Source organism: Castor canadensis, chromosome 17, assembly GCF_047511655.1.
Source record: "Castor canadensis chromosome 17, mCasCan1.hap1v2, whole genome shotgun sequence".
In the NCBI taxonomy this organism is placed as follows: Eukaryota; Metazoa; Chordata; class Mammalia; order Rodentia; family Castoridae; genus Castor; species Castor canadensis.
Genome location: NC_133402.1, coordinates 46,339,654 through 46,367,043, shown reverse-complemented (window position 1 = coordinate 46,367,043; position 27,390 = coordinate 46,339,654). Strand labels below are relative to the sequence as shown.

The following is a 27,390-nucleotide window of genomic DNA, read 5'->3' as shown; positions in this document are numbered from 1 at the left end:
TAAACACAATTTTCATCCAAGTGTGGTTCCTCTATCTCTGCACATAGCCTGGCCCTCAGGACAAGGTTTGCTGGCTGTCCCCAAAAGAAATTGTGGGGGTGTCACACAAGCATCACACAGCACTCAGGGGTGTCACACAAGCATCCCTGAGAGCATGGCCCGCCCACCCTAACCCACACCCCTCAGTGGAACACCATGTCAGGAGCCAGGCCACTGAGCAGTCACATCCTGTGAGCCTCGAGGGCTTTGCCACTGCCCTGTGGTGGGACGCTCGGAGGAACACAGGCTCCTGGGCAAAAGGAAGAGGAACCTGGGTATTGCCCAGGGCTGTACCACAGGGTCCTGCTCCTCCACTCTCCCTCAACTCTCTGCTTCCTTGTTGCTCCCAACGTGGGCTTGACTCCACTGGAGAAGGGGGGACCTCAGCCCTGCCTCCTAAGTGGCCACAACACCCCAGGAAATCCCCTTTGTCAGAATGTCCAGGAGCTGAGAAACAGCTGAGGGACAGAAGTGGAGACCTCAGCCACCAAGCCCTGCAAAGCTACCCAGTAATGCATTGGGCAGGTTACTTAACTTCCGCGTACCTTGTTTTTCCCACCTGTAAAATGGGAACAATAAATAGAGTTGGTGGGGGGATTAAGAAAGCAGTACATGTGGGATGCTTAGAAAAGTAATTGCTTGACACATTGTGGCCAACATTCAAACCCCACCTAGGAATCCCTGTTCATCACCCTTCACCCTGGATGACGTCTCTCTATTCCTTCAGCAGACACGCACTGAGTCCACACCACGTGGGACACTGGTACATAGAGGGGGAAGACCAGTATAGACAGTGCTGGGCCCCAGGCCACTGTCCTCTGCATTACCAAAGGGCTCCCCACTACTGTGTACTGGAAACTTCCTACAGAAAATCTTAACACTGATTAGGTTTCTTTTTGGCAGTACTTGGGTTTGAACTCAGGGCTCTATGCTTGCTAGACCGGTGCTCTACTGCTTGAGCCATGCCTCCAGCCCTTTTTTGCTCTGTTATTTTGGAAATAAAGTCTCGCTTTTGCCCAGGCAGCCTGGATTGTGATCCTCCTATTTTAAGCTTCCTGCCATAGCTAGGATGACAGGCATGTACCATTGCACCCAGCTATTGGTTGAGATGGGGTCTCCCAGGTTGGCCCTGAAATGTGATCTTCCTGATCTCAGCCTCCCAAGTGGCTAGGATTACAAGCATGAGCCACTGAGCCCAGCTTTGTGTTTCTCCTTTTAACTATGTTTTCCAAAATACCCAAAGTATTGTGACTAAAAATGTAACCATGACTAAAACAAAGCTTGTTTAACTGTGTGGAGGTCTGGAAAGAGGGTGGCCCCTGCCTTTCCAGGCTCTCTGCCACTGTCTACAAGGATGCTCCCAGTCCCCAGTTAGTGCTGGGCTGCAATCCAGGTACCTATCACACACGGTGCCTGTCTTGACCCAGCAGAGGCCGGGGGCTTGCCTGACATAGCCCCTTGTGCTGATTACCTCGACAATATCTGTTTCTTGCCTCCCAATGCATCCTTTCTTCCAGAGTTCCATCTCCTAGACGGAAATCATAAATCAGAAAATGTAAAGAAATGCTGACAACCTTGGGCAAGCCAGGCAACAGTGGCTCACGCCTGTAATCCTAGCAACTCAGGAGGCAGAGATCAGGAGGATCATGGTTTGAAGCCAGCCCCAGGGAAAAAGTTCATGAGACCCTCTCTCAAAAAGAAAACCATCACAAAATACGGCTGGTGGAGTGCCTCAAGGTGAAGGCCCTGAGTTCAAACCCCAGTACTGAAAAAGAAAGAAAGAAAAGAAAGAAGGAAGGAAAGGAGGGAGGAAGGGAGGGAGGGAGGAAGAAAGAGAGAGAGAGAGAGAGAGAGAGAGAGAGAGAGAGAGAGAGAGAGAGAGAAAGAGAGAAAGAGAGAAGAAAGAAAAAAAGAAAGAAAGAAGAAAGAAAGAAAGAGAGAGAACCAACCTCTGGCAAGAATGGCTATGTCATAAAATCAGTTCCACACTCTGATTATTAATGGGAAAAGCAGGAAGACTGGGAAAAGCCAAGACATTCATTCCTGGTCACGGAGGGAGAGAGCAGAGGGGAGGACCCCAGAGAGAGGACACTCCGGAACAGATAGACAGCGTGGGAAACCCATGTCAGCGCTCCTGCAGGGGCTGTGTCCCCCACCCCAGGGGATCAGCAGGCAGGGGCAGCACTGCCCTGGCCAGAAGGACGTTGGCTAAGAAGGGCAAGGGCCTGGGCCTGTGTGGAGAAGAAGCTCGAACACTCAGAAACAGCAGTGAGACTGGAACACAGGGGCAGAAAACAAGACGAGCACGCAATGGCCTGGAGTCAGGGCCTGAGTGTGACTGCTGTGCCTGTCCCAACCAACCCAAGGCAGCACAGACGGATGAAGGAAACCGTGGGTCTGTGGACTTGGGGGAGGGATGCCCGCCCTCTGAATGAAGCCTGTGCCCCTGCCATCTGTGAAGGGGGCACCCTGGACAGAGCTGGCGGGCAGCCCCTGTTCTGGGACCCTGAACAGCTGCTCGGTTACAGGATTGGCCCACGTTGTTTCCTTTGCTAGAAAAAGTGTTCAGTATGTAATCTAGGCTGGAATTCTGTCCCATAGGTCACACACCTACTGCTAATAACATCAGGTAAGAAGTGCTGAAAAGGTCATTAAGACAAGAAAGAGGCTAGGGGGAAGGGACAGAGAGGATGGCTTTCGTAGGCGCAGTGTCTGGACTGCTCACATCGCCTCCTGCATGGCCACTAAAATGAAGTCAGGTGGAACAGGCTGGTCCGCCCCTGGCAGGCACAGAGCCACTTCCAGAACTCATCCCTATGTCCAGGCTATCAGTCTGCCACAGAGGTGTTCTGGATTCAAATACCACAACAGGAAGGTTGACCAAAGCCAGAAAAGTAAAGACAATGCCCAGCCTCTTCTCCCTCCTTGCAGGGGGCTAGGGCTGAGGGCCCTGTCTCCTGAGCAGCTTCTGCATGGATGGTCCTCGGGCCCCATAGCACAGGAGGGCACAGGAGCTGCAGGTCCAAAGGATGCCCAGTCCCAAGTCCTAAATGTGGAGGAAGGCGGTCTGGGAGGGAAAGGGAGCTCACAGATGTTTACAGCACTTGGATGGACAGTGACTCTGGAAGGACAAACAGACAGCATTCAACTCAAACTCTAGAGACGACCTAGACACACCGCACAAGCCATCAAAGAAGGAAAAGCTATGGCCCGGGTGGCTGTGCCACCTCTCATACCTGTGTAGCCTTGAGCAAGTCACCCAACCCCTGTGGCCTCAGCTTCTCGGTTATAAACAAAGAATGATGGTGCCTGAGTCGTAACAGCTGGGAGGATAAATGACAGCAATGCCTGGCACTCGGCAGGCACCAGGGCGCCCAAGATCATGGGCTCTTTCCTGTCCCAAGAAGCAAGGCTGTGCAAATACTTCACTGAAAGAGAAGTGGCCAGGGTGCTGGTGTGCACCAGGCACACCACACTCCTGAGGGGACCGCCCCAGCTACACAGGCCAGCTCACCCGAGGTCGCCACATTCCCAGGGTGGCTACGTTGCCTGACTGATCCATGCTGAGTGTGAAGGTCAGGCTCTCTCAGCCCGACTCAGGTGATGCTGGATGGCTTACCTAGCTTCCAGGCTCCCTGTGGGCACAGGTAGGGACCCGAATAGCACCCTTAATGGCCCTCTGCACACTAAACTTCCAGGGTCAGCTTCCCAGGAAACGCAGCCTGTGATAAGCGGCTCACTTCTACCTTTTTTCCTTAGAGAGAGGAGCAGAGTGAGGAAGACATGGACATGGAGAAGGGTGGGGCATAGCTCAACCAAGGCACAATGCCCTTTACACACACACACACACACACACACACACACACACACACACCACAGCATAAGAAGTCACACCACACCCCAGTGTCTTCTAACAAACACCCAGCAGCACAAACAAGCTTGTCCTTCATCGCGTGAAATGGAAGTCAGGCACAGAAAGATAAACACCACCTATTCTCACTTACACATGGAAGTTAAAACACTCATCTCAAGCCAGCATGTTGGCACTCGCCTGTAATCCCAACTACTCAGGAGACAGAGATCGGGAGGATTGCAGTTTGAGGCTAGCCCAGGCAACAGGTTATTGAGGACCCCCCTCCACACACTCAACTAGTAAGTCGGACATGGTGGTGCGCACCTGTGATTCCAGCTACCTGGGAGGCATAGGTAGGAGGATGGCCCTGGGCAAAAACATGAGACCCTATCTGAAAAATAACTAAAGCACACGTCTGTGTGCTTTATCCCAGAAACTCAGGAGGCATAAGTAGGAGGATTGCCATCTGAGGCTGGGCAAACTCAAAACCCTATTTTAAAAATAATCAAAGCAAAAAAGGCTGAGGACATGACTCAAGTGGTAGAGCACCTGCTTAGCAAGACCCTGAGTTCAAATATCAGCACTGCCAAAAACAAAAAGAGCTGATTTCAAAGAAGTGGGGATTAGCCAGTATTTACCAGAGCCTGGGAAGGGTGTGGGGTGAGGGATGGAGAGACATCGTTAACAGGACAAGGAGGAATGGCTCTAACGTCCTGTAGCACAGTAGGGTAGTTGACAATTCAGTATTTCAAAATAGTTAACAGAACAGATTTTGAATGTTCCCAACATGAAGAAATGATAAATGAAGCTGGGTGCTGGTGGCTCATGCCTGTAATCCAAGCTACTCAGGAGGCAGAGATCAGGAGGATTGCCCTTCAAATCCAGCCCTGGGCAAATAGTTCCTGAGACCCTATCTTGAAAATACCCAACACAAAAAAAGGGCTGGTGGAGTGGCTTAAGGTGTAGGCCCTGAGTTCAAACCCCAGTACCGCAAAAAAAAAAAAAGTAAATGTCAGAGTTCATAGCTATGCCTGATCTGCTTGTTTCACATTATAGCTGTGTGCTGAATGTCACACCACACCCCAGAAATATGGACAACTACTATGTGTTGATTAAAAACAAAAACTATGTATATATTTTATTTATTTATTTATATAATTTTTTTTTAATGTTTGTTTGTTCTTACCCAGCAGGGAGAGGGGAAAGAAATGTGACCTCTATGGAAGTCTATTTTACTAAACCCACAAAGAAAGCCAAGGAAAGCGCCAGAAGAGCCCTCCATGCTAAGGTAGTTAACCTATAACCAGAAACCAGGGGTCTGCAGTCTCTAAAGGCTCTCACAGGCTCTTGTCACAGTCAGATACCCAGGAGGTGTGGGGCTAGGCCAAGCAACCAGAATGACATTGGCCTTGATAGTGGATTGGAGTACTCCAACTCTCTCTGCCAAGAGCCCTGTACCATGAAAAAAATCGTGCACTTGGAAGTAAAATCTAAGCATTTAACAAACATTGTGTGTGATAAAGACAAAACCAAAACCTTTCTAGGATTATCAGATCCAGGGAAGGGGAAGGCGTCCGTGGCAGAGGCATTCTGCTGACCAGGTGGCTGGCCACCTGGTTCTAGAGACAGACAAGGCATCGTGGCCTGGAGAGCACTCGGTCCATTCAAGGTCCTCCAGCAGGGCCAGGCCAAGACTCAACTGCCAGATGGAACTTCCTGCCACACAGCCAGTCAGGAAAGAGAGCGTGGATGCTCCACTGCCAAGTAGCTGTGGGGCAGACCCCCCCACATTCCACGCACAAACTCCATGGAGGGTAACTGGGTGACAGCTGAAGGGTACAATGCTCCCTGACCAGCAATCCCTCTCCTGGGACTTTACCCTACCACTACACCTACAATGTGGCAGACAGGCACATTCTGAAGAGTCATGACCCAGGGACATTGGTCATCCATCACTCAACACATGCTATTCAACTCCCAAGACACACAGTCCAGTGTGGGAGCGAGGCGCAGTGGGCAGCAGGCCATGAATGGGACTGACAGAGACACACACCACATGCTACATTCATTGTACCGGGACATTCGACTAGAACGTCCAAGTGCAAAGGAGACTGCCTTTTCCTTGTGCAGACTTCTGGATCTGTGGAATTTTCTATGTGCAAATATGATGCATAGTCAAAAAATAAAGTAAGCATTTGGGAAATTGAGGCAGAAGGATCATGAGTTCAAAGCCAGCCTGGGCTATAGGCTGAGACCCTCTTGCAAAAAACTAAAACAGGAGCAGAGTGCAGTGGCTCAAGTCTGTAAACCCAACTACTCAAGAGGCAGAGACTGGGAGGAGTGTGGTTCAGCCTGGGCAAAAAGTTACCAAGACCCTATCTCAAGCAATAAAGCTGGTTGGGGTGGCGCACGTCATCCCAGCTACGTAGTGGTAAAAAGAGGAGATTAAGACCAGACTGGCCTGCACAAAAACATAGACCCTATCCCAAAAATAACTAAAGCAAAAAAGGACTTGGGGTGTGGCTCAGGTGGTAGAGAGCCTACTTTGCAGATACAATGCCTTGAGTTCAAACTCCAGTACCGTAAAGAGCAGGAAGGAAGGAAGGAAGTGAGTGCCGGGTGCCAGTGGCTCATGCCTGTAATCCCAGCTAACTGGGAAGCTAAAATTGGGAGGACTGAGGTTCTAGGCCAGCCTGGGCAAATAGTTTGCAAGACCCCATCTCCAAAATAACTAGAGCAAGCCAAGTACCAGTGGTTCACACCTGTAATCCTAGCTACTCAGAAGGCAGAGATCAGGAGGGTCATGGTTCAAAGCCAACCCTGGCAAACAGATCTCAAGACCGTATCTCAAAAATAGCCATCACAAAAAAAAAAGAAAAGAACAGCAAAGTGACTCAAGTGACAGAGTGCCTGTCTAGCAAGCACGAGACCCTGATTTTAAATCCAAGTAACAAAAAAAAAAAATCCAAAACCTAAACTAGTCTTCCATGATTCACCTGCCTCAACTGTACCCAAGTACCAAAAGCCACACAACCCACGCTCATACACATGGCTGTGGGCAGCTCAGACTGACCACTCAGGGGTCTCTGGCCTGAGAAAGCTACTCCCAATTGAGTCCTCCATGAACCTGTCACCGTGAGAGGCTAGAAGTGGCACCCAAAACACTTGAAATCCCACATTTCCCTTTTTTGAGAGCGGTCATGAGCAGTGCCACCCTGCTTCACCCTTCACGAGTGGGTAACTCCCAGCTACAAGATCCGCTTTCTGATCAAGATGCTTTCAAGTTCCTGAATCAGAAGAAATGATTCAAACAGGAAGCCAAAAGAAAAAATGCCACTCGAGGATAACTAGGGCATTCCTGGTGGGGACCCCACCATCACCCCACCAAGGTCAACTCCAGCAGCCCTAACTCACCAAAGTAGTCAGCCTTCGGGTGGGTATCCATCTCCCGCTCCAGACGCTGGGTGAGGGCTTCTAATTTCAGTTCTGCAGCTGAGGGTCCGAGCTCAGGACTGGAGATGAGGGTCTGGCAGGGCAGTCTCACCCGGGTGGAACTGGGGCTCCCTGGGAGCCTAGGTCCCAGGGTGCTGTCAGGGGACCAGTTGGGAGGACCCTCTTTAGGAGATAACTCAGGCGGGGTGGGCATCACTGGGTGGACAAGGCTAGTGGGGCTGAGCTTGGGACCAGGGCCAAGGTCCGTGCAACCAGGCTTGGGACCCAGTCCAGGGACCACACCTGGCTGGGAATTGTCCTTGCCAGCTGTGGAAGCTAATGGGGCAGAACTAGAAAGGTAAGATTTGGGCCCATCCTGGCACCGAGGCTGAGGGTGCACAGTGGGCTCGGACATCACACCTGGAGCCTCACACCCCAGTCCCAAATTTGTTCTTGGAGGAGCTCCTTGACTAGGGCAGCTGGGGGCCAGGGGTGCTGAAACAGACAGGCCCCTGGACCGAGCTGGGGTCCCATTCTCCACGCCTGGGTTAGGAAGGCCAGGGCTCACCCTCTGAGAGGAGGCAGTGCACCAAAGGCCTGCTCCCTTCTCATTGCTGCGGCCACCACCACCACCCTCCTGGTCACCACTGAGGCCACTCTCAAAAGACTGACTGAAGTTCAGAGAGAGCTGTGGCTGGTACAGACGATGGTCCCCGCAGGGTTTGGGCAGTGAGAGGTCACTCCCTGGGGGATCAAGCCACCCACTCCCTAGACTCAGGCCGATGCCAGGGGACACTCCTGATTTGTCACCCCACTTTGGGCTTGCCGAAGAAAGGTTGTCATAATAGTCTCCATGAGTGAGGCAGGAAGGATCCTCGCAGGGGCCTGGTGGATGGAAAGCAGACATCTCAGAACTTTCTGGACCCTCTCTAGAGCCACAGTCCTGGCTGCCAGGCCTTGTGCTGTGGACATACGGCCTGGCCCTCTGCTCCTGGGGAGGGTACGTAGGCTGCCCAGCCACAATGGTGGTGGCGACCCCAGGTGCCACTGTTGGGGCAGCCAGAGGGGGCTTGCCAGCACTGTCCACAGCCAGCTTGCTGCTCACACTAGTGTCCCGGTGGGCCTGTGGGCCCAGGCGGCTTCCCCCATTGACAGGACCTCTGCTCCCTCTGGGCAGGGTCTCTTCCTGCAGGAGCTGCTGCTGCTGTTGGAGGTGGATTTTGGCCATCTTTGTAGCAAACACCCTGCGAGTTTCTTCGAACTCCGGCTTGTTGCCTGTACCCTTGTCCACTCGGAAGAGCCCATCCTTAGAGGCTTCATACAAGTTCAGGTCCTCTATGAATTTACTGGCCTCCAGGCCCAAGTCATCATACTTATCCATGTTGCTGACCCGTATGGGGCCAGGCCCAGGCACCAGGAGTGAGCTTAGGGGCGGTAGGATGCTGGGGAAGCATCAGTTCAAGTCCAGCCCAGGACAGGTAAAGACTTCCACCTGCACAGCGTAAGGGTCATGATTCCAGGGCTTTCTATCCCGACAAAGTGAAGGTAGCTTCCAGGCCAGCTGGAACAAGTTTGCTTCCCCCCCCCTCAGGAGCGTCCACGTGGGGACAGCTGGTGGCGCTTAGCCCTGCTCTGAAGAGTTCTCTAGTGCAATTCACAAAAGGAGAAGGATCGGCAAAAAGAAACACGAGAGATTGTTTCTTAAAGAACAGAAAAAAATCACATCCACCTCAAGCAACCGGACTCGGAAACCCACGACAGGCGGCGGCTGGAGTGGGGCCGGGGTGACGCTGGCTGGGCGGGACAGGAGCGCGCGGAGGCCGGATGCGGCGGGAGCCGAGCGGCGGCCGAGGCGGGGACGTGAGCCCGCTTCCTCCGCGGGGCCCGGGGCTGCGATCCTGGGCGACGCGGAGCGCAGGGCGGCCGCGCTAGGAAGTTCACGGCCGCCGGGACGAGCGGCCCATTGTCCGATGGCGGCGGTGGCTGGCGCGCGCGGGCCGCAGGGCGGCGGGACGCGGAAGTGAGGGCGCCGGCTGCAATCCCGCCGCTCGCTCGCTCGCTCGCTCGCTCGCTCGCAAGCTCGCCGGCCGGGCACGTCCCGGGCCCGCGGGGAGGGGGCGGCCGAGGGGCGGGGACGGGGCGGGGACCGGGCGCGGGCGGGCGTCCCCCACCCGCCCCGGGAGGATCGGAGCTGGCAGCGTGGCCGGGCCTCCTGCCCCCGGCCCGGCGCGGCGCGGTGCAGCTGGGGAACCCCGAGACCTGCCCCGCACGTCCGCCCCGCACTCTTGCCCCGGGATTGCGCGGGAGTTTCCCGCCCCGAGCTGTCGCCCCCTGCGAATCCCGGAGGGATCGGGTGCTCCCTCCTCCCTTCCTGTCCCGGGCACTCAGCCTGGCCCCGCCCCTGGCAGCGCAGGGCGGGGTCCTCAGCCAGGCGACACTGAGAGGCCTCGGTGGCCTGCGAGGGCCGGAGACGCGCGGCTTGGAATTTGCCGAGAGTTTGGAGAGCGCGCCTTCTCCTCCGCACCCCTGCCTCAGTTTCCTGGGTGTGAAACAAATCCTGCGTGTTGCTTGAGGCTGCCTCTGTCCCCGGCTGTGCCTGACTCCCGGCCTGCCTAATTGGAAATCTTAGATGTCACCTGTGGTTAATCCCCTTTGACAGGTAGAGAAGTGCCCAAGATGTCCTGGTAACCAGCCAAGCGTGGATGGGGGCCCAGATCCTCTGAAGGCCGGGGATAGGAAAAAGTCACCTTGTGTCCAGAGCGCGCGAGCGTTTCACGTCCTGCGTGCAGCAATAAAAACACGTGCCCTGGTGGGTTCCTCTATGGGGACTCTTGATCCCCAAGTCGATCACTCCAGGGGTGATGGGCCTGACTCCTGGGCGTCCCCGCATGGCCCGGCACCTCCTATAGCAACTCCCAGGTGACCCTGAAGAGGTTTCATTGACCACACAGCCAGCAGCCGGGGTAGTCCTGGGGTAAATCCCAGACCAGCCACTGCCCTACTTAAAAACTCAGCGCTTCCTCGGGACCTCGACTGAAATCGGCCTTCCGGGCTTGGCGGGCCCCGCCGCCATAACCTGACTTGGGGGTCTTCCCTCTCAGTGCTCCGGCTGCAGGAGCTTCCTGGTGTCTGTCCAGAGCCTCCCCTGAACTTCTGGTGGCTCCTCTTTCCCATCCCTGTGGTAATCACTTCCTGGTAGAGCCTTTCCCCAAGGGTCCCTGCTCTTTTTCAGAACTTTCTTCATTATCTTGTCAGTTCTGATCTCTGTTTATACAGTCCTCTCTCGTATCCACTGGGAGATTCGCTCCAGCCCACCCCCACCTCCATCAAAATCCAAGGAATGCTCAAGTGCTTTATACAAAAGGGCAGAGTATGGGACTGGCAGGGTGCTCAGTGGTCGAGCACCTGCCTAGCAAGTGTGAAGCCCTGAGTTCAAACCCCACTACCGCCAAAAAAAAAAAAATCCTCCTAAAATGACATAGTATTTGAAGGTAACCTATGCAGTCTTACCATATACCTTAAATCTCTCTAGATCCTTATTATTTTGGCTGTGCTGAGGTTTGAACTCAGGGCCTACACCTTGAGCTACTCTGCCAGCCCTTTTTTGTGATGGGGTTTTTTCGAGATAGGGTCTCGTGGAACTATTTGCCCAGGCTGGCTTCCAACTGCAATCCTCCTGATCTCTGCCTCCTGAGTAGCTGGGATTACAGGCGTGAGCCACTTATGCCCTGTCTCTGTAGATAATTTATAATCCTAATGCAACATAAACGCTTTGCAAATAGTTATTGGATTGCATTTGAGGGAATGACGAAGAGGAAAGTACAGTCTGACATGTTTAGTACATAACACCATTTTTTTCTAGATATTTTCCATCCACTGTTGGCTGACTCTACAGAAACAGAGCTCTAGATACTGAGGGCCAACTGTAATCTTTCATTTATCTGTCCATATGTCTTTTTTATATTTGCTGAGTTGGTTTTTCCACTCCATTATACCATATCCCTATTCACTCAGTGCTTGGTTGAATAAGTGTTACTTGCAAGTCTCTATTTGCAGGGTTGTGACAAGGAACAAATAAGACAGTACACATGAAAGGGCTTCATATTCTGTAAACACAAAGTGTGGGCCGGTCACTAGTAGACTCTGAGTCCCCAGAAAGCTCGTTGAAAATGCAGCATCTCAGTCTGGAGCCCCAGCCTGATGGGCCCAACCCACCTTTTGACAAGGTTGCTGGGAGGGTGTTTGCACCATGCAGTTTGATGAGCACAACTGTAAAGCACTGTAATAGAATTAGGTGTTTTTATCTTAAAAGGATCTTCTAGGGCTGGGGTGGTAGCTCAGTGGTAGAGCACTTGCCTAGCATGTGTGAGGTCCTGAGTTCGAACCTCAGGAATGCAATAGTAATAGCAGCAGTAGGTGATAAAGATAGCCTCCTGTTTGCTGGGTATGGTGGCACATACCTATAATCCCAGTTATGACGGAGACACAGAGAGGAGGAGCTCAGTCCAAGTCCAGCCCCTTGTAAAATGCAAGACCCTGTCTGAAAAATAAAAAAGCAAAAAGGAAGTGCTCTGAGGGCGTGGCTCAAGTGATAGAGTGCCTGCTTAGCAAGTGCGAGGCCCTGAGTTCAAACCTCAGTACCGTACTTCCAAAAAAATAAAGATAGGGTGGTAAGGGAGGGGGTGGGGGCAGTGGGGAGAAATGAACCAATCCTTGTATGCACATATGAATAATAAAAGAAAAATGAAAAAAAAATAAAAATAAAGATAATATCCCATTAAGCCACATACAATGCCACTGTGAAAGTGTCCTTCTAGGCTAGAGAGGCCAGGAGACCCTGGATGTCTTACTGCTGCTGTTTAATATGCAAGAGACTTGAAATCCTGAGTCTCTACTCCCATGTCCTATGTAGGCAGCAGGAAACATTTCTCCCTGTTTCCCCCAGCACACACACTTCTCTCTACTTTATCCTGTTATACTAAATAAATCCTTGTTAAAACGTGAGAGAGAGAGAGAGAGACCAAAATTGGAATCCTAACAGTAGGCTGGGATGTAGCTTGCCTAGCATGCGAGAGGCCCTGGGCTCGATCCCCCAAAAAAAAAAGAAAGAAGGAAAGAATCCCAACCATGATTATTTGATATAGGCCAGTTTTGTCTGCTTAAATGTCCTTTTTTTTTTTTTTCCTTTGGTGGTATTGGGGTTTGAACTCAGGGCTTTGTGCTTGCTAGGCAGGCTCTCTATTGCTTGAGTCACTTTACCAGCCCAGTGAAAATACCTATTAGTTTCCCAAAAAATGTGTTCCTACTTACACACCAGTAGTTTAACAAGCAATACCTGAGCCAAACGTTTTTATCAGTAGGTTAGCACAGCATTGTATTTAAGTGTTTACCAATAAAGTTTTGTTTTGTCTTGTTTTACTTTGTCCTGTTGAATGAAACGTGTTCAGTATTTTACTTTTCCCAGCGCCTTTGTCCCCATACACTGAGTGACTTAGAAGCAACTGAGTGTGTTTCTCACAGGTGTGGAGGCTGAAGTCCAAGATAAACTAGCAAATTCAGTGTCTGGGAAGGACCTGCTTTGTGGTTCACAGACTGTACCTTCTCCCTGTGTCCTCGGACAGGGCAGGATGGCAGAGCTCCCTCACACCTCTTTTAATAATCAAATTGGCGATGGCTTCACTCTCATCACCTAAGCACCTGCCAAAGACCCCACCTTTTTTTTTTTTTTTTTGGTGATACTAGGATTTGAACTCGGAGCCTCAGGCTGCAAGCATTCTACCACTTGAGTCATGCCCTAGTTCTTTTCTTTTAGTTTGTTTTTTAGGGGCAGGGGTCAGCCTTGGACCATGACCCTTCTACCCCTGCCTCCCAGGAGATGGGATTACGGGTGTAAACCACCATTTTTTTTTAAGATGGTCTCATGGTCTCATTTCTTCATTCAGTTGGTCTCCAACTCCTGGGCTCAAGTGATCCTCCAAGCCACCAGGCCCCAGCTAAGACCCGCCCCCCACCTTCTAATATGTCATCTGAAGTGTAGGATTCAACACAGAAGTTGGAGGGTGGGTGCAACCATTCAATCCATAGCAATCACAGAAGCATGGGATCATCCCCAGGTGTGCGTGTTCCTCCCATGGCCCTGCCTGTGTGATGGGCGCCATTACCAACACACAGCTTTCTTTCCTTTGCTCCTGAAGCTGTAAAAACTGTCACCTGACACACTCATGGAATGTGCAACTCCCTCTTAGATCTGCGCAGAATCCCAGTAAGTCGGGCCTGTCATGTTCCTCCCCAGCTCCCAGCCCTCCAGCAATGTCCTAAACCAAGGGCAAGAGACCCCCTCGGCCCCCTGCTCACTCCATTGACTTCCTGGCTGTTCCTTGCTCTTGGCCTCGCCATACGTTCACTCACCCGCTGAACAAACGTTACCTTATCCAGCACCTGTGACACCCTGGGCTCTTTTCCAGGTGTGTGGACAAATAGACGAACATCCTTCTGCTATCCGGACTCCCATTCCAGTGTGGGGGTCGGGGAGGGTGGACAATAAACAAAATACAGCCTTAGAGGACAAAAAACCTTGTAGACAAAAAAAAAAAAAAGGTAAAAAAAAAAAAAAAGGGCAGGGAAGAGGCCGTAAGGAGGGGTGCAGAGGAGACCTGGCTAAGAAAGTGACACCTAAGTGGCTGGGCTGTGACTCAATGTACTGCACTTGCTTAGCATGTGTGAGGCCCTGATCTGACCCCGGCACTGCAAAAAATAAATAGATACAACGTGGGAGGCTGAGGGAATGATCCAGAGCGCCGGGGCTGGCAGCAGGAGGGCTGCTAGTGTGGAAGGAAGAGGAGACAGCTTCTGGGGTAGAGAGGCTGGACTCCAGTGCACATGACATTCATGGTAACAGAGGGAGGATTTGAGCAAGAAGTAGGTAGAACTGGTGGAGTGGTTCAAGTGGTAGAGCCCCTGCCTAGCAAGCATGAGGCCCTGAGTTCAAACCCCAGTACTACCAAAAAAAAAAATAAATTTCCCTGTGTACATCTGTGTTTACATGCGTGATAAATGTAAGTGTATTTTTAGAGGCGTGTATAAAGAACTGTGGACTGAGGCTGGGCTTAGTGGTACGTGCCTGTAATGCCAGCCCTTGGGAGGCAGATGCAGCAGGACCATGAGTTCAAGGCCAGCATGGGCCAGCCTGGGCTACATAGTGCTAACCTGTCCTACCCCCAAAAAAACTGTGGACTGAAGAGCACTTGAAAACCTCAAGTTCAACAGACTGTGGGCAGTAAGTCCACTGTGCTGGGCAGCTTGTGGATTACCAGGGGGCATGGGACAAGGGACTGGCTTGGGACAGAGCCCTGCTTATTTTGCAGTTAACTGAAAGGCCTTTCTGTGGCTTTTGCTTGCCTATAGGAACCATCCTAGCACACAATGCTGTGTGTGTCCCAAGGCTAGAGGGCCACTTCAGGGACAGCTCTGAAAAGAATCTTTGTATTTCAGCTGAGGAGATGGATGAAGAATTAAGAGCCGAGGCTCCTCTGGGCTCTTTCCATCCCCCGGAGCCCCGACCAGGCCAGGAAGCCCTGGCCCCTCCAGATCACTTCCTGAACCTTGGCCCAGTCTCACTGTGGCATCGCCCCATGAATGGACAGAAGCGCTGTGATGAAGGCTTTTTCCAGCTCTAATGAACCTTTGTTTCATGATTTTCTGCCCTGGAAAGCTGCCTCAGCCAGACCCAGATCTTAGGACCATGACCTTGCACTGTGTGTGGCCTCTGCCAGGCCGCTGGCGCCCACTCTTCTCCCTGCCTGCACCCCAGCCCTCCAGCCACAAGGCAGCCCAGCCGGAGCCATGTGCCTGGCCACAGGTCCTCAGAGCTCCCCACACACCCGCAGGGCTGTGGCCTGGCCATCCTCTCCCCGGACCATCTGCCCAGAGAACAGCAAAAGATGCTTAACGAGACACAGTGAAGTGGAGGCTGATTTGTGAATGAAGCCATTCTCAGGCTTATTTTTAAAAAATTTTTTTAATAATGTATAAAGGCTGGGCGTGGTGGCTCACACCTGTAATCCTAGTTAATCAGGAGGCAGAGATCAGGAGAATCTTGGCTCAGGGTCAGCCTAAGCAAAAAGTTAATGAGACCCCCATCTCAACCAACACGTGGGGCATAGTTTTTCTCACCTGTCACCCTAGCTATGTGGGAGGTGTAGACAGGAGAACAAAGTCCAGACTGGCCAGGACAAAAACACAAGACCCTATTTGAAAACTAAAGCAAAAGCAGCTGAGGGCATGGCTCAAGTGGTAGAGCGTCTGCCTAGCAAGCACAAGGCCCTGAGTTCAAACCCCACACCACCAGATAAATAAAATAATATATGCATATGGCTTAAGTTCTAAAGGCGCAACTGAGCACACAGTGAAAAGAAGATATCCTCCTCCTCACCAAGCCCCATCTACGCAGTGCCCCTCCGGGGCTGGCACTGTCAACTTCCCAAAGTACTTGGACGTGTACCTGTCTTTTCTTTTTCTTGAAGCACAGAAAGTCAAGGTGCACTGCCCCTGGCATTCTGCATTTAACAAGGGTCTCAGAAATCACTCCACACCATGTCTCGTGCAGCTGCAAATATTCCTTGTCCAGGGCGAGTCGCAGGTCATTCAGCCAGTGTCGCACCCACAGACACGCGGCTGCCTCATGTTTTGGCCGTTACACAGCCCGCGGCAGTGGGTGACTCCACGTCGCCCCTGTGCCAATGTCTCTGTAGGACAGACACTGCTCCTCCTTCAGTGGTTTCACTTGTGAGTTTTCAGCTTTATGATGAGTTCATTGGGATATCAGATGAATTTTCAATTTCCAGTATTTTCCACGTATAATTGACTTTATCAGGATGTAATCGTGTCATAAACCAGGGAGTGCCTGTATTCTCAGAACACCGCCAGGCCACTGAGATGACTGAGGCTTCTTTATGGACAGCTGGGCAGTCTGCCTTGCTGTCCCCTGGTGACCAGCTCAGCTGTGGTCAGTGTGAGAGCTGCCGATTGGTCGAATGTCACAAGTCGTGGTACTCACTCTGCCCAGCACCATCTGTACGTGTCACACCGTCTGCCCCTCCCACCAACCAACCACCCGAGAGATGGCTGCTCTTGTTGGCTCCTGCCTTTTATTCCAGGTGAATAAAAGGCGCAGGAGAGGGAAGGTGCTTGCATGAAAGCCACAGCCAGGAAACAGCAGGACTTGAACCCAGGCAACCTGGCTCTATGCCACCCCATCTCTCACACATAGTAACCCGAGTGAGCACTTGGCTACAGAGCCCACTAAAGCTGCATCCAGACTGTCCATCAGTGGACACAGGCTGGTGAAGCCCAGAAGGGGAGTGGTAAGTAAATCCCCAGATGTCCACCCTCTGCCCTGGGTGATGGCTGAGGTCCTCTCTACATTTAGATTTGTGAATCCATTCATTTTCCAACAGCACTGTCCTCCTTTGGGTACAGGCTGAAGGTAATAGTCACATGCTTCATTTTGCTTTGGTGCTGGGGACCAAACTCAGGACCTGATGCATGATGGGCACTCTACCACTGAGCTGCACTCCCAGGCTTTTAAACTTTTCCAGTAGCAGTGTGGTATATAGAAACAGTGTAGCATAAAGGAATCTTGTCAACTGGACACTGTGCAACCTGAACCCAGACAGACACCCAGAACCCTCAAAGTCCCCTTGCCTGGGCATAACCCCTATCCTGACTTCAAAATGTCCTAGATTAGTTTTGCCTGTTTCTATTCTTCATGTACACAGAGCCACACAGTATAGATTTTTTTTTTGATCTGGCTTCTTTTAGTCAACATTGTGTTTGTGAGATTTGTCGGCACTGTATATCACTGAGTGTCCATTTTTATTGCTGTATACTACTCCATTGTGTAAACAGGCCACGCTTTACCCATTCTGTTGCAGCAGGCACTTGCATAGTTCTCACTTTGGTGTGCCTGTGACCCATTTCAGGACAGGCTTTTGCTGAACAGTATGGGCATTTCTGTGCAGTACATCCATGGGAATGGAATTGCTGGGTCACAGGGCATGAGTAGATCCTGCCAACCAAGGCTTCAAAGTGGATGTGGTTAACCCCGCCAGCAACCAAGGAGAGTTCTGATTGCTCCATAGCCTCATCAACATTCGATAGCATCGGTCTCTTCACTTTAACCGCCTGGGCACTGCACAGAGGAACCTCGTTGTGGTTTCATCTCATTCCTCTAAATAAAATCCAGCACTCCAAATTCCTTTTTATATGGTCAGAAAACAGAGTCAGCTGGGCACCAGTGGCCCACACCTATAATCCCAGCTACTCAGGAGGCAGAGATCAGGAGGATCATGGTTCAAAGCCAGCCCAGGCAAATAGTTCATGAGACCCTATCTTGAAAAAATTCAATACATAAAAGGGCTGGTGGAGTGGCTCAAGTGGTACAGCCTACCTAGCAAGCATGAGGTCCTGAGTTCAAACTTCAGTACTGCCAAAAAAAAAATCATTGCAGAATGACTGGATTTCTTTCTTCCTTAAAAGTCTCTGAAGTAAACCTTCCCTCTGTTTTCTGCCCTGAGCTCAGGCAGGATGACCCAGGGTCAGTCCTTTCTCTGCCTCCTCTTTCTCTCTCCACAGCATGAATTGGGAGCCCCAGATTGTGTTCTACCTTCATGCTTACACAGAGCCAGCCCCACAGAGCCTCCACAATCTGACTCCATCACATGGACTTCGTGACAAGCCAGGTCACCAGGTCATTGAATCAGACAGAGTCACCAAGATTTCCTGTCCAACAGCCAAACTTCAGAGGATTCAGCTGCACAAAATTCTCCACCCAATGCACCTTTTGTTTGTCTGTTTTAATCCATCACAAAGACAGATGTGACACGATGGACAACTGAGGCCAATGTGGACAGGGAGGAAAGATGGACATTCCAGAAGCTGGAGCCAAAATTACCCACGAGAGCGTTAGAACAGAGCACGTCTACTGCTGTGCCTGGCTCTTGAAAGTTCCTCAGGTGGTCACCTGCTGGCCAATTGTCAACAGCCTCACATCTTAGGGGCTATCCCCATTTTACAGACACTGAAGCTCAGAGAGGTTGTGCCACCTGTTTAAGGTAGCACAGCCTGTTAGTGGGGAGCTGGAAGGCAGACCCGCCTCCTTTCAACACCAAAGACCTCGGCCCTCTAACAGCTGCCAGAAGGCAGCCAGGGAGCTCACTCGCTGGGAGCCCCACACTCAGCCCTACCTTTGGGACTGACACATAAGAGAGGAAGCTGTCCAGCTCCCATCTTACCCAAAGAGCACTGCAAAGCCAGGTGACACCAGGTGTTGACGATGGTGTGGTCCAGAGAAAGTTCTCCACCGTAGGACCATGTGGGATAGGGCGTGAAGGTCCTCTGATGGTAGAATGGTGAAAATATACACGTATTCCATTCACTGGCTTTATGAACTCTATGTCTTCTTATGAACACATCATCACGTTCCAGAAGCTTTTATTTATTGTTATTAATTTTTTTTGGCAGCACTGGGGTTTGAACTCACAACCTCACACTTGCTAGGTATGTGCTTTTACCACCTGAGTCACTCCACCAGCCCTTTTTTAGTGTTGGATATTTTTGAGGTGGGGTCTCATGAACTATTTGCCTGGGCTGGCTTTGAACCTCAATCCCCCTGATCTCAGCCTCCTGAGTAACTAGGATTGCAGGCGTGAGCCTCCAGAGCTCAGCTCTTGGCTCTAGAAGACAGGTCTGGGTGCAATGTCTCCATGGCCCCCACATGCCTATGTGTGCTTGTGCACGTGTACAAATCTACAGTCTATGTTACACAAAATTGTGACGATACTGCACATACTGCTTGGTAGTCTGATTTTTTCCCCCACTTGATTTCTTTCTTTTTTTGTGGTACTGGGGCTTGAACTCCGGGCCTTCACCTTGAGCCACTCCACCGGCCCTATTTTTGTGAAGGTTTTTCAAGATAGGATCTCTCAAACTATTTTCCCAGGCTGGCTTTGAGCCGCAATCCTCCTGCTCTCTGACTCCTGAGTAGCTAGGATTACAGGCGTGAGCCGCCAGCGCCTGGCTCTTTTTTCTTACACTGACCTATCATTCAACAGTTCTTTCAAAACTAGGGCCCAAGGTTGAGCTTCAGGGGAAACCACGAGGTTTCCAGAAGTACATGCTAAGTTTTGTGACGGGCTGAGGGTGGGTCACTGGTAGAGGACTTGCCTACTATGCACGAGGCCCTGAGTCAGATCCCCAATGCAGCAAAAAATAAAAAGAGTAAGTTTTATGAGGAAGTATAAATGCAGGGGGCAGGGGGCACAGGGGAGAAATGGCCCAAACAATGTATGCACACAGGAATAAATGAAAAAACAATTAAAAAAATTTAAAAAAAGAAGTATAAATACAGTCAGGAATGAGACCTTATCTTGAAAATACCCAACACAAAGCAGGGCTGGAGAGTGGCTCAAGTGGTAGAGTGCCTGCCTAGCAATTGTGAGGCCCTGAGTTCAAATCCCCCCAAAAAGAATGAATGTGCATTTTCCCAGAGAGTGGGCTGCAGTTTTGCTCACGTCTCCTAACCCTTAATGTACAGTGTGGCTTATGGCATAGTGTACACTGACTTAGGAAAGCAGCCCGTTCTGTGGGATGGCTTCTGTTTTTGCCCAATATGACTGTTCCCTAGGGGTAAGTTCCCAGGGGACAATGTTGAGTCAAAAGAAATGCCCCTCAGCTTTATGTCTTTTTGATACTATCGCCAAATACACAGGAGCTCTGGGAATCATGACCTTTGGTCTGAGGACGACAAAGTCCTGGCCACTGGAAGAGTCTCGGCTCTCTGGTGTTTTTATCCCTTTTGTCTCCTCACGGCTCTGGAAGGCATTAAGAGACATTTGATTGATTGTGTTGGTCACCTTTGCCTTTGTTGTCACTGTGTCAAAATACCTGACAGAAACAACCTAAGGGAGGAAGGATTTGTTGGCTCATGGTTTCACAGCATTGAGGCCATGGTGGCTTGGCTCCATGCACTTGAGCAGGCCATCATGGCAATGGGAGGAGTTTCTTCACCTCATGGTGGACAGGAAGCAGAGAGAGAGAGGTGAGGCCGGCAGACCAGGTATAGCCTTTGAGGGCAGCCCCACCCCTCAAGTTTCCAGAACCTCCCAAAATAACACCACCAGCTGGAGACCAACTTCACTGCATGAGCCCATAGGGGATATTTCATAGTCAAGCCGTGACAATGAGGAACACTGAGGCTCAGAGGGGTTAACCGTCATGCCCACATCAGGTCCAAGCCGAACTGCAAACTGAGGTCTGTGTGGTTCCACGGAGGCTAAATTAAGGGAGTTTTTAAAAAAAATAGTTACCTGGGGTTTTAGCTCAGTGGTAGAGCACCTGCCTAGAATGTGCAAGGCCCTGGGTTTGATCCCTATTACCACAAAAAAAAAAAAAAAAAGGAAAAAAAAAATGGCCCTGGGCCTGGGGTTGGCTGCCCAGAGGAAAGCCAAGTGTAGTGTCTTTTTCCTGACACCAAATGTGTGGGTTTTTCCACGTCATGCAATCTGCCAATTTTCTGACACCAACATGGTGTCTAACCGTTCAATTCTGACACTATCCAGGTTAGCACAGACTCCATAGGATAAGGGATCTGTCCCACAAGCCTGTCCCCCACTTCAGACATCAGCAAGTCTGGGTCCCCAGGCCATGGGATTCCCACACCCTCCTCCTCAGATCCAGTAACTGGCTAGAATGACCCAGGAGCTCATGGAAACACTCCCTCCTTGTTTACTGCAAAAGATGCACTCAGTGACAGACAAACAGAAGAGATGCAGAGCAAGGCATGGGTGATGGGTGGCATGGAGTCCCCCCCTCCCCACTCTGGACATAGTCACCAACTGGAAGCCCTCCCAATCCCACTGGTTAGGTGTTTTCTTTCCTCCCTCCCTTTTTTCCTCCCTCCCTCCCTTCCTTCCTTCCTTCCTTTTTCTCTTTCTCTCTTTTTTTTTTTTTTTTTTGATACTGGGGTGTGAACTCAGGGTCTACACCTCAAGCCACTCCACCAGCCCTACTTTTGTGATATTTTTTTTCGAGCTAGGGTCTCAGGAACTATTTGCCTGGGTCTGGCTTCAAACCACAATCTTCCTGATCTCTGCCTCCTGAGTAGCCAGGATTACAGATGTGACCACCAGCGCCCAGCTGGTTAGGTATTTTCTGAGGTTTCATTACATAGGCATAATTGATTAAATTATTAGACATTGGTCACTGACCTCAGTATTCCAACCCTTCTCTGCTGTCTGAGGTCAGGAGTTAGGCTCAGTGTTCAGGTGCCAGTCTTCATCTCAAAAGCCATAGAGGCCCCCTCTCCTCTCCAGGACTCATCTCATTAGCATAAACTCAGCTGTGCAGGAAAGGGGCTTTTTTTTTTTTTTCTTTACAAAGAACACAGGACAATCCTCTTGGAACATTCCACAGGTTTAGGGAGCTCTGTGTTAGGACCTGGACCAAGATCAAATATCTGTTTCCTACCATAGCACCCCAAAAATGGTGGCGAAGTGGAGAAGCCCAGGTAGCTGATGGGGTGAGGTCAAGGATAAGGTGCTGGAGAGACCTGGAGTGGGGCAGGAGAGATGGAGGTGTGGGAAGTGAGGGAGGGGGACAAGGAGAATTCCTAAGTCTTCTGTTGACACTACTGGGAGGGTGGGGTGACATGTGATTGGCCATTTACTAAAATGGGATAGATTTGGGGAGAACCAGGGCTGAAGGGAGAAAACAGAAGAGGTGAAAAGTCAGCTGAGCAGCCTAAGGGGAGGGGATGTGGAATGAAGCCAGGACATGAGTGAGCTCACCTGGGAGAGGGGCAGGGGCAGAGGATGGAGGGTACCCAGCCCCAACATCAAGGGAATGACATGGAGCAAAATCACCCAGGCAGCAGGAGGAGAAGAGGGAACCCACCCATCCATGGATTTAAGAGGAGGACTGAAAAGTGACTGACTTTGCAACATGAAGGTCATTGGTGGTGACCTTCAGTGGGGAGGAGGTGTGACCTCCTCCTCCTGGGATTTGTGACTAGATCTATTTTATTTAGGTAAGAAAGAAACGGGTGACCCCATGGAAGCAGAGATCAGGAGGATCACAGGTCAAGGACAGCTCAGGCAAAAAGTTAGCAAGACCCCACCTGAACAAATAAGCCTAGAGCGGTGTTAGAGAGCTCTAATCCCAGCTACTCAGGAAGTTAGAGGTAGGAAGATTGTGGTCTGAGGCTGGCCCTGGGCAAAAACTCAAGACCCTATCTGAAAAGTAACTAAAGCAAAAAGGGGTGGTGGAGTGAATGAAGTGATAGAGTGCCTGCCTAGCAAGTGTGAGGCCCTGAGTTCAAATGCCAGCACCACCAGAAGAAAAGAAAAGAAAGAAAGAGATGGGTGACTCCAGAGGACCTGAGCACATTTGTGCTTTATTTGTAAAGCAAGAAGCTCCTGGAAGCTGCTGGAATTTCCCTGTGAACTTGGGCTCTGGGTATGAAGCAGTCCCCATCTGCCACCGTGAGGAGAAGTGACCAGTGCTGCAGAATGCCAGCCCCACCCTCCAGGGACAGAAAGAGTCCCTGCTTACTGTCCTCCTGACTTCACAGCTGCTCAAGGCCTCCCACCAAGCCCGCACCCTGCTTCATGCCTCAGCCGCTAGGAGATAAAAACACAGCCCAAGGCCAAAGCGATGTGTCATACTTGGCCACCTGGCACACGAATCAAACTGACGAGTGAGGTTCAGAAGTTCAGCTCGAACACAGAGAGAAACCTGGGCTTTGACAGGAGCGAGCAGTGGGCCTGGAGACTCAGTATCAGATTTATGTCTTTGTAGCCTGTCTTCCTGGGAAGAGGATTTTAAACCACAGTCAACGCATGAGGCAAGAAGCCAGGACAGAGTATTGTGGTGTACTCCTTTAATCCATCACTTGGGAGGCTGAGACAAGAGGATAATGAGTTCAAGGCCAGCACAGGCTATATAGTGGGCTTCAAAAAAGGGGGGAAAGATTAATTCTGTGCTTTCTTTTTTCTTTTTTCATTTTACCCCGAGCCATGTCTCCAAACCATTTTGATCTGGTTATTTTTGGAAATGGGGTCTCATGAACTATCTGCCCAAGCTGGGCTCAAACCATGATCCTTCTGATCTCAGCCTCTGAAGTAGCTAGGATAGGCATGAGCCACCGGCACCTGGCAATTCTGCACTTTCTACCAGCTGTGGATGAACCCCAAGATACAGCAGCCAGTCACAGGGCACCCACCACATCTTAGGGTTGGTTGGACTAGAGCTGTTTTTTTTTTCTTTTTGTGGTACTAGGGCTTGAACTCAGGGCTTCAACTTGAGCCACTCCACCAGCCCTTTTTGTGATTGGTATTTTTGAGATAGGGTCTTGCAAATTATTTGCCTGGGCTGGCTTTGAACTTCAATCCTGATCTCTGCCTCCTGAGTATCTAGGATTATAAGTGTGAGCCACCAGCACCCAGCTTTTTGTTTTGTTTTTTTCTTGTCAAAATAAATGGGTGTTTGGTTTTGAAAATGTTTCCATGGTTTGATTTCCTCTGAGGACTGCAAGCCTCAGTGAGGGCAAAGTGCCTCAGGGGTCCTTCCTGGGCTGTGGGCTGGCTGTCCTGGATGATGGTCACTCCAGGCAGGCAGGGAGGCCTGAGAGGGAGGCTGCTTCTCTCTTACAGCCTCTACCCATTGGGGAACTGACCAAGCTGGGCTGGACAGAATAGGGAGAAGGGCCTGCTGGAGGAGGGCCTGTCTCCCACTCTGGGAGTGCCATCCCTGATGACCCAAATTTAGGGACAGGTATTGGAATAAGATTTGCTCTATTGCTTGAGCCACACCTCCAGTTCATTTTGCTCTGGTTATTTTAGAGATGGTAGTCTCTCGAACAATTCATCCAGGGTGGCCTCAAACCTCCAATCCTCCCAATGTTAGCCTCCCAACTAGCCAAGATTACAGGCCTGAGCCACCAGCACCCAGCAGCTTCTGGATTGGTTCTAAAGCCAGTGAGAAACACTGTGTTTAAGTTTTTGCCCCAATATTCATTCTTGGAAGTGAAGTTTAAAATGGGGAGGACAGGCTGGGGCTGCAGCTTAGTGGCAGAGCGAGTCTTACTGAGAGAGGGCTTGGGTCAGCTCCCCAGCACCAGTAAATTAACTTAATTAAATGGAGAGGCGAGGGATGCGGATGAAGGCCCAGGCTGACGCACCCTCCCAAAAGAGAGGCTTTTATAGCCCAGGAACCACCAGGCACCTTGGCAGGAAAATGTGCCCCTCTGCCCTCTTTCACGTGTGTAGTTCCGACCTCACTGAGTCTGTATGAAGGAACAGGCTCACACCTGGGAAAGTGGGGGCTTTTCCTGAGGCCGAGTTCCCAGGAGGGCAGCCCAGGAAAGAAATTCCCCTCATTGCTGGTCTTGGCTGAAGGTCTCACTGTTTCTTCTTCTGTAAGTGGAATCATTTGGATTTCCATCTGTATGTGTGTGTGCCTCTCATTCCTTCTCTCTCCTCTTTCTCTTCTCCCTCCCTCCCTTCCTTTCTCTCCATCTTCCTATTTATCTATCTATCACCTATCAGTCATCTACTATCTTTCTTTGATTTCTTTCCAGTGCTGGCTCTTCCACGTATTAGGTAAGTGTTCCACCAGAGCGCCCCAGCCTCATGCTTTTCTTTCTTTCTTTTTCTTTTTTTTTTTTTTTTGCAGTGCTGGGGTTTGGACTCAGAGCCTACACCTTGAGTCACTCCACTAGCCCTTTTTTTTGTGTGATGGGTTTTCTTGAGAAAGGGTCTCCTGAGCTATTTGCCCCGGCTGGCTTCTAACCATGGCTGCAATCCTGATCTCTGCCTCCTGAGTAACGAGGATTACAGGCCTGAGCCATTGGCACTGCTTCAGTTTCTTTACATGACAGTGTTTATTCATTCACTCACTTGTTTGTTTTGTTCACCCAATCGTCACTGCAGCCGGATTCTTGAGCCTAAAAAGACAGCGTCATCTTTGAATAAACCCAATCCTTAGCATGGTTTCACTGCCTGCATCCCCCTCACCCCCACACCTTCACTCGAAGGCCCCAGGCACACTTGCCTTTCAGTACCTCAAAGGACTTTGTTCTTTCCTGTCACTTAGCACTGGCATATGCTGTCCCCTCTGCTGGAACCTCCTGCCTTCTAGTTTGCACCCGATGGAGTCCATTCACCCTCCAAAGCCAGAGATGTCCACCCTCACGCTCACAGAGAGAAGCCAGTGTGTCATGATCTCTTGTGGACATTATCTCGCTGCATCTGCTTCTGTCTCCTCTGTCAGGGGACTCACAGCCCTCCCTGGGACTCATCATTCAGACATGGGAACCAGCTGCTCCTTGCAGAACAGGTGCCCTGTGCCCCTTACTTTCAACACATACAGCTTACGATTCTGGCAGCACACGGATTTTACACTGGAAACAAGGTGAGTCCCGGTCAGTGTCAGTGGTCCATTGGTCAGCGAGGAAGGCGCCTCTGGGGGTCACTTGCTGTTCACCTCTCTCTCTCTCTCTTTCATGGTGGGACTGGGGCTTGAACTCAGGACTTCATGCTTGGGAGGCAGGTGCTCTACCACTTGAGCCACACCTCCAACTCTTTTTTGCTCTGATTATTTTGGAAATGAGGTGTTGGTTTTTGCCCAGACCACCATGGACCGTGATCCTCCTATTTTATGCTTCCATCATAGCTGGGATGACCAGTGTGGCCACCACCCCTAGCTATTGGTTGAGATGGGGTCTTGCTAACTTTTTGCCTGGTATGGCTCCGAACTGTGATCCTTCAGATTTCAGCCTCTTACGTAGCTAGGATTTAGGTGTGAGACACCATGTCCGGCTTTCACCTCACACTTACCCAGGCCTCTTGGATGAGAAAATGAAGCCAATCTCCTTTTCTTCCTCAAGGAGTTTCTTAATTCCATTTATACAAAAAATGCTCAAATACAGCTCCCCCTCCCCAGTAACAACCATCTTTAAAATCTTCAGAGCAAAGTCAGTGTTGGTCCCCATCCCTTTGCTCTCCTGCTGTCTCCTTTGCATGACTGCTTTGACAGAGCCTCATCCATCAGGAGAGCTGGCTGTACAGGTCAGGGCCCTGTCTGCTCTTGGCTTGATTACAGACCAACACAAAACCATGTTCTAATTCCATGTTTAACCAGACATGGACTTGTGTTAACATGTTCCTTCTCCTGAATCATGTTTGTTTGTTCCTTCAACAAATATTTATTGAGGGACTGGGGGTGTAGCTCAGTGGCTTGGGTCCATCCCCAGCACTACAAAAAAAAAAAAACAACAAAAAAAAAACCAAAACCCAAACCAAAACGAGCAAATATTTATTGAGTGTTAGCTTTTGACTCAACTCACGACTGCTCTGTAGTAATGGGAAACAGAGATGGCTGAGGCCCTGTCCTGGTTCCCCAGAAGCACATGTGGTACAGGGGAGTTAAGGGGAAAGGAGAGACTTCACACCCGGGTCATACTAAAGCAGTGTGACCAAAGCATGAAGGAGGGACCCTAACAGCCCAGTGTTCTGGGAAGGCCGCCAGGAGGGAAGGCCTTGTGGATGAACAGTGGTTAGTCTGGTGAAGAAGTGTACTTCAAAACCAGGAGTGACGGCACACACCTATAGTCCCAACTACTCAAGAAGCAGAGGCAGGAAGATCACCAGTTGAGACCAACCCAGGCAAAGTAAGCAAGATCCTATCTGAAAAACAAACTAAAAACAAAAATAACCCCTTCTCCAAACCAACCAACCAACCAACAAACCACCAAGAAAAAACAAAAACAACGCCCATGTGAGAGTAAATATACACTCATCCTGTGAGCCGGGCGTTCCCCCTTGGGTGTTTATCCCAGAGAAATGAAAACTTATATTCATACAAGAACCTGTTCATGAAAGGTTGCAGCAGCTTTCTTGCTAATAACCCAAAGCTAGAAGTAAGGGAGAGGTCCTTCCATGGGTGAGTGGTCAAAAAATAAAAAAACTTTCAACTACTCAGGAATAAGCAGACTTGGCTACCGGTAAATGCAA

The 27,390-nt window shown here is 50.5% G+C and overlaps 1 protein-coding gene across 2 annotated transcripts in view; it reads right to left on the bottom strand.

Annotated features, from left to right (window-relative positions):
* The window catches only part of Limd1 (LIM domain containing 1), a 64,301-nt gene extending 47,980 nt beyond the window's left edge, over positions 1 to 16,321 (bottom strand). The window contains exon 1 of one of the 2 annotated variants that reach the window (XM_074059206.1): positions 15,825 to 16,321. Coding sequence is in view for 1 of the 2 variants with exons in the window: in XM_074059205.1 (XP_073915306.1) it covers positions 7,307 to 8,705 (1,399 nt within the window). In the remaining variant the exon portion in view is untranslated. Of the gene's footprint in view, positions 1 to 7,306; positions 9,373 to 15,824 lie in introns of those variants that run through there. The other variant, XM_074059205.1, reaches the window with a different exon arrangement.
* Between the last annotated feature and the right edge of the window lie 11,069 nt (positions 16,322 to 27,390).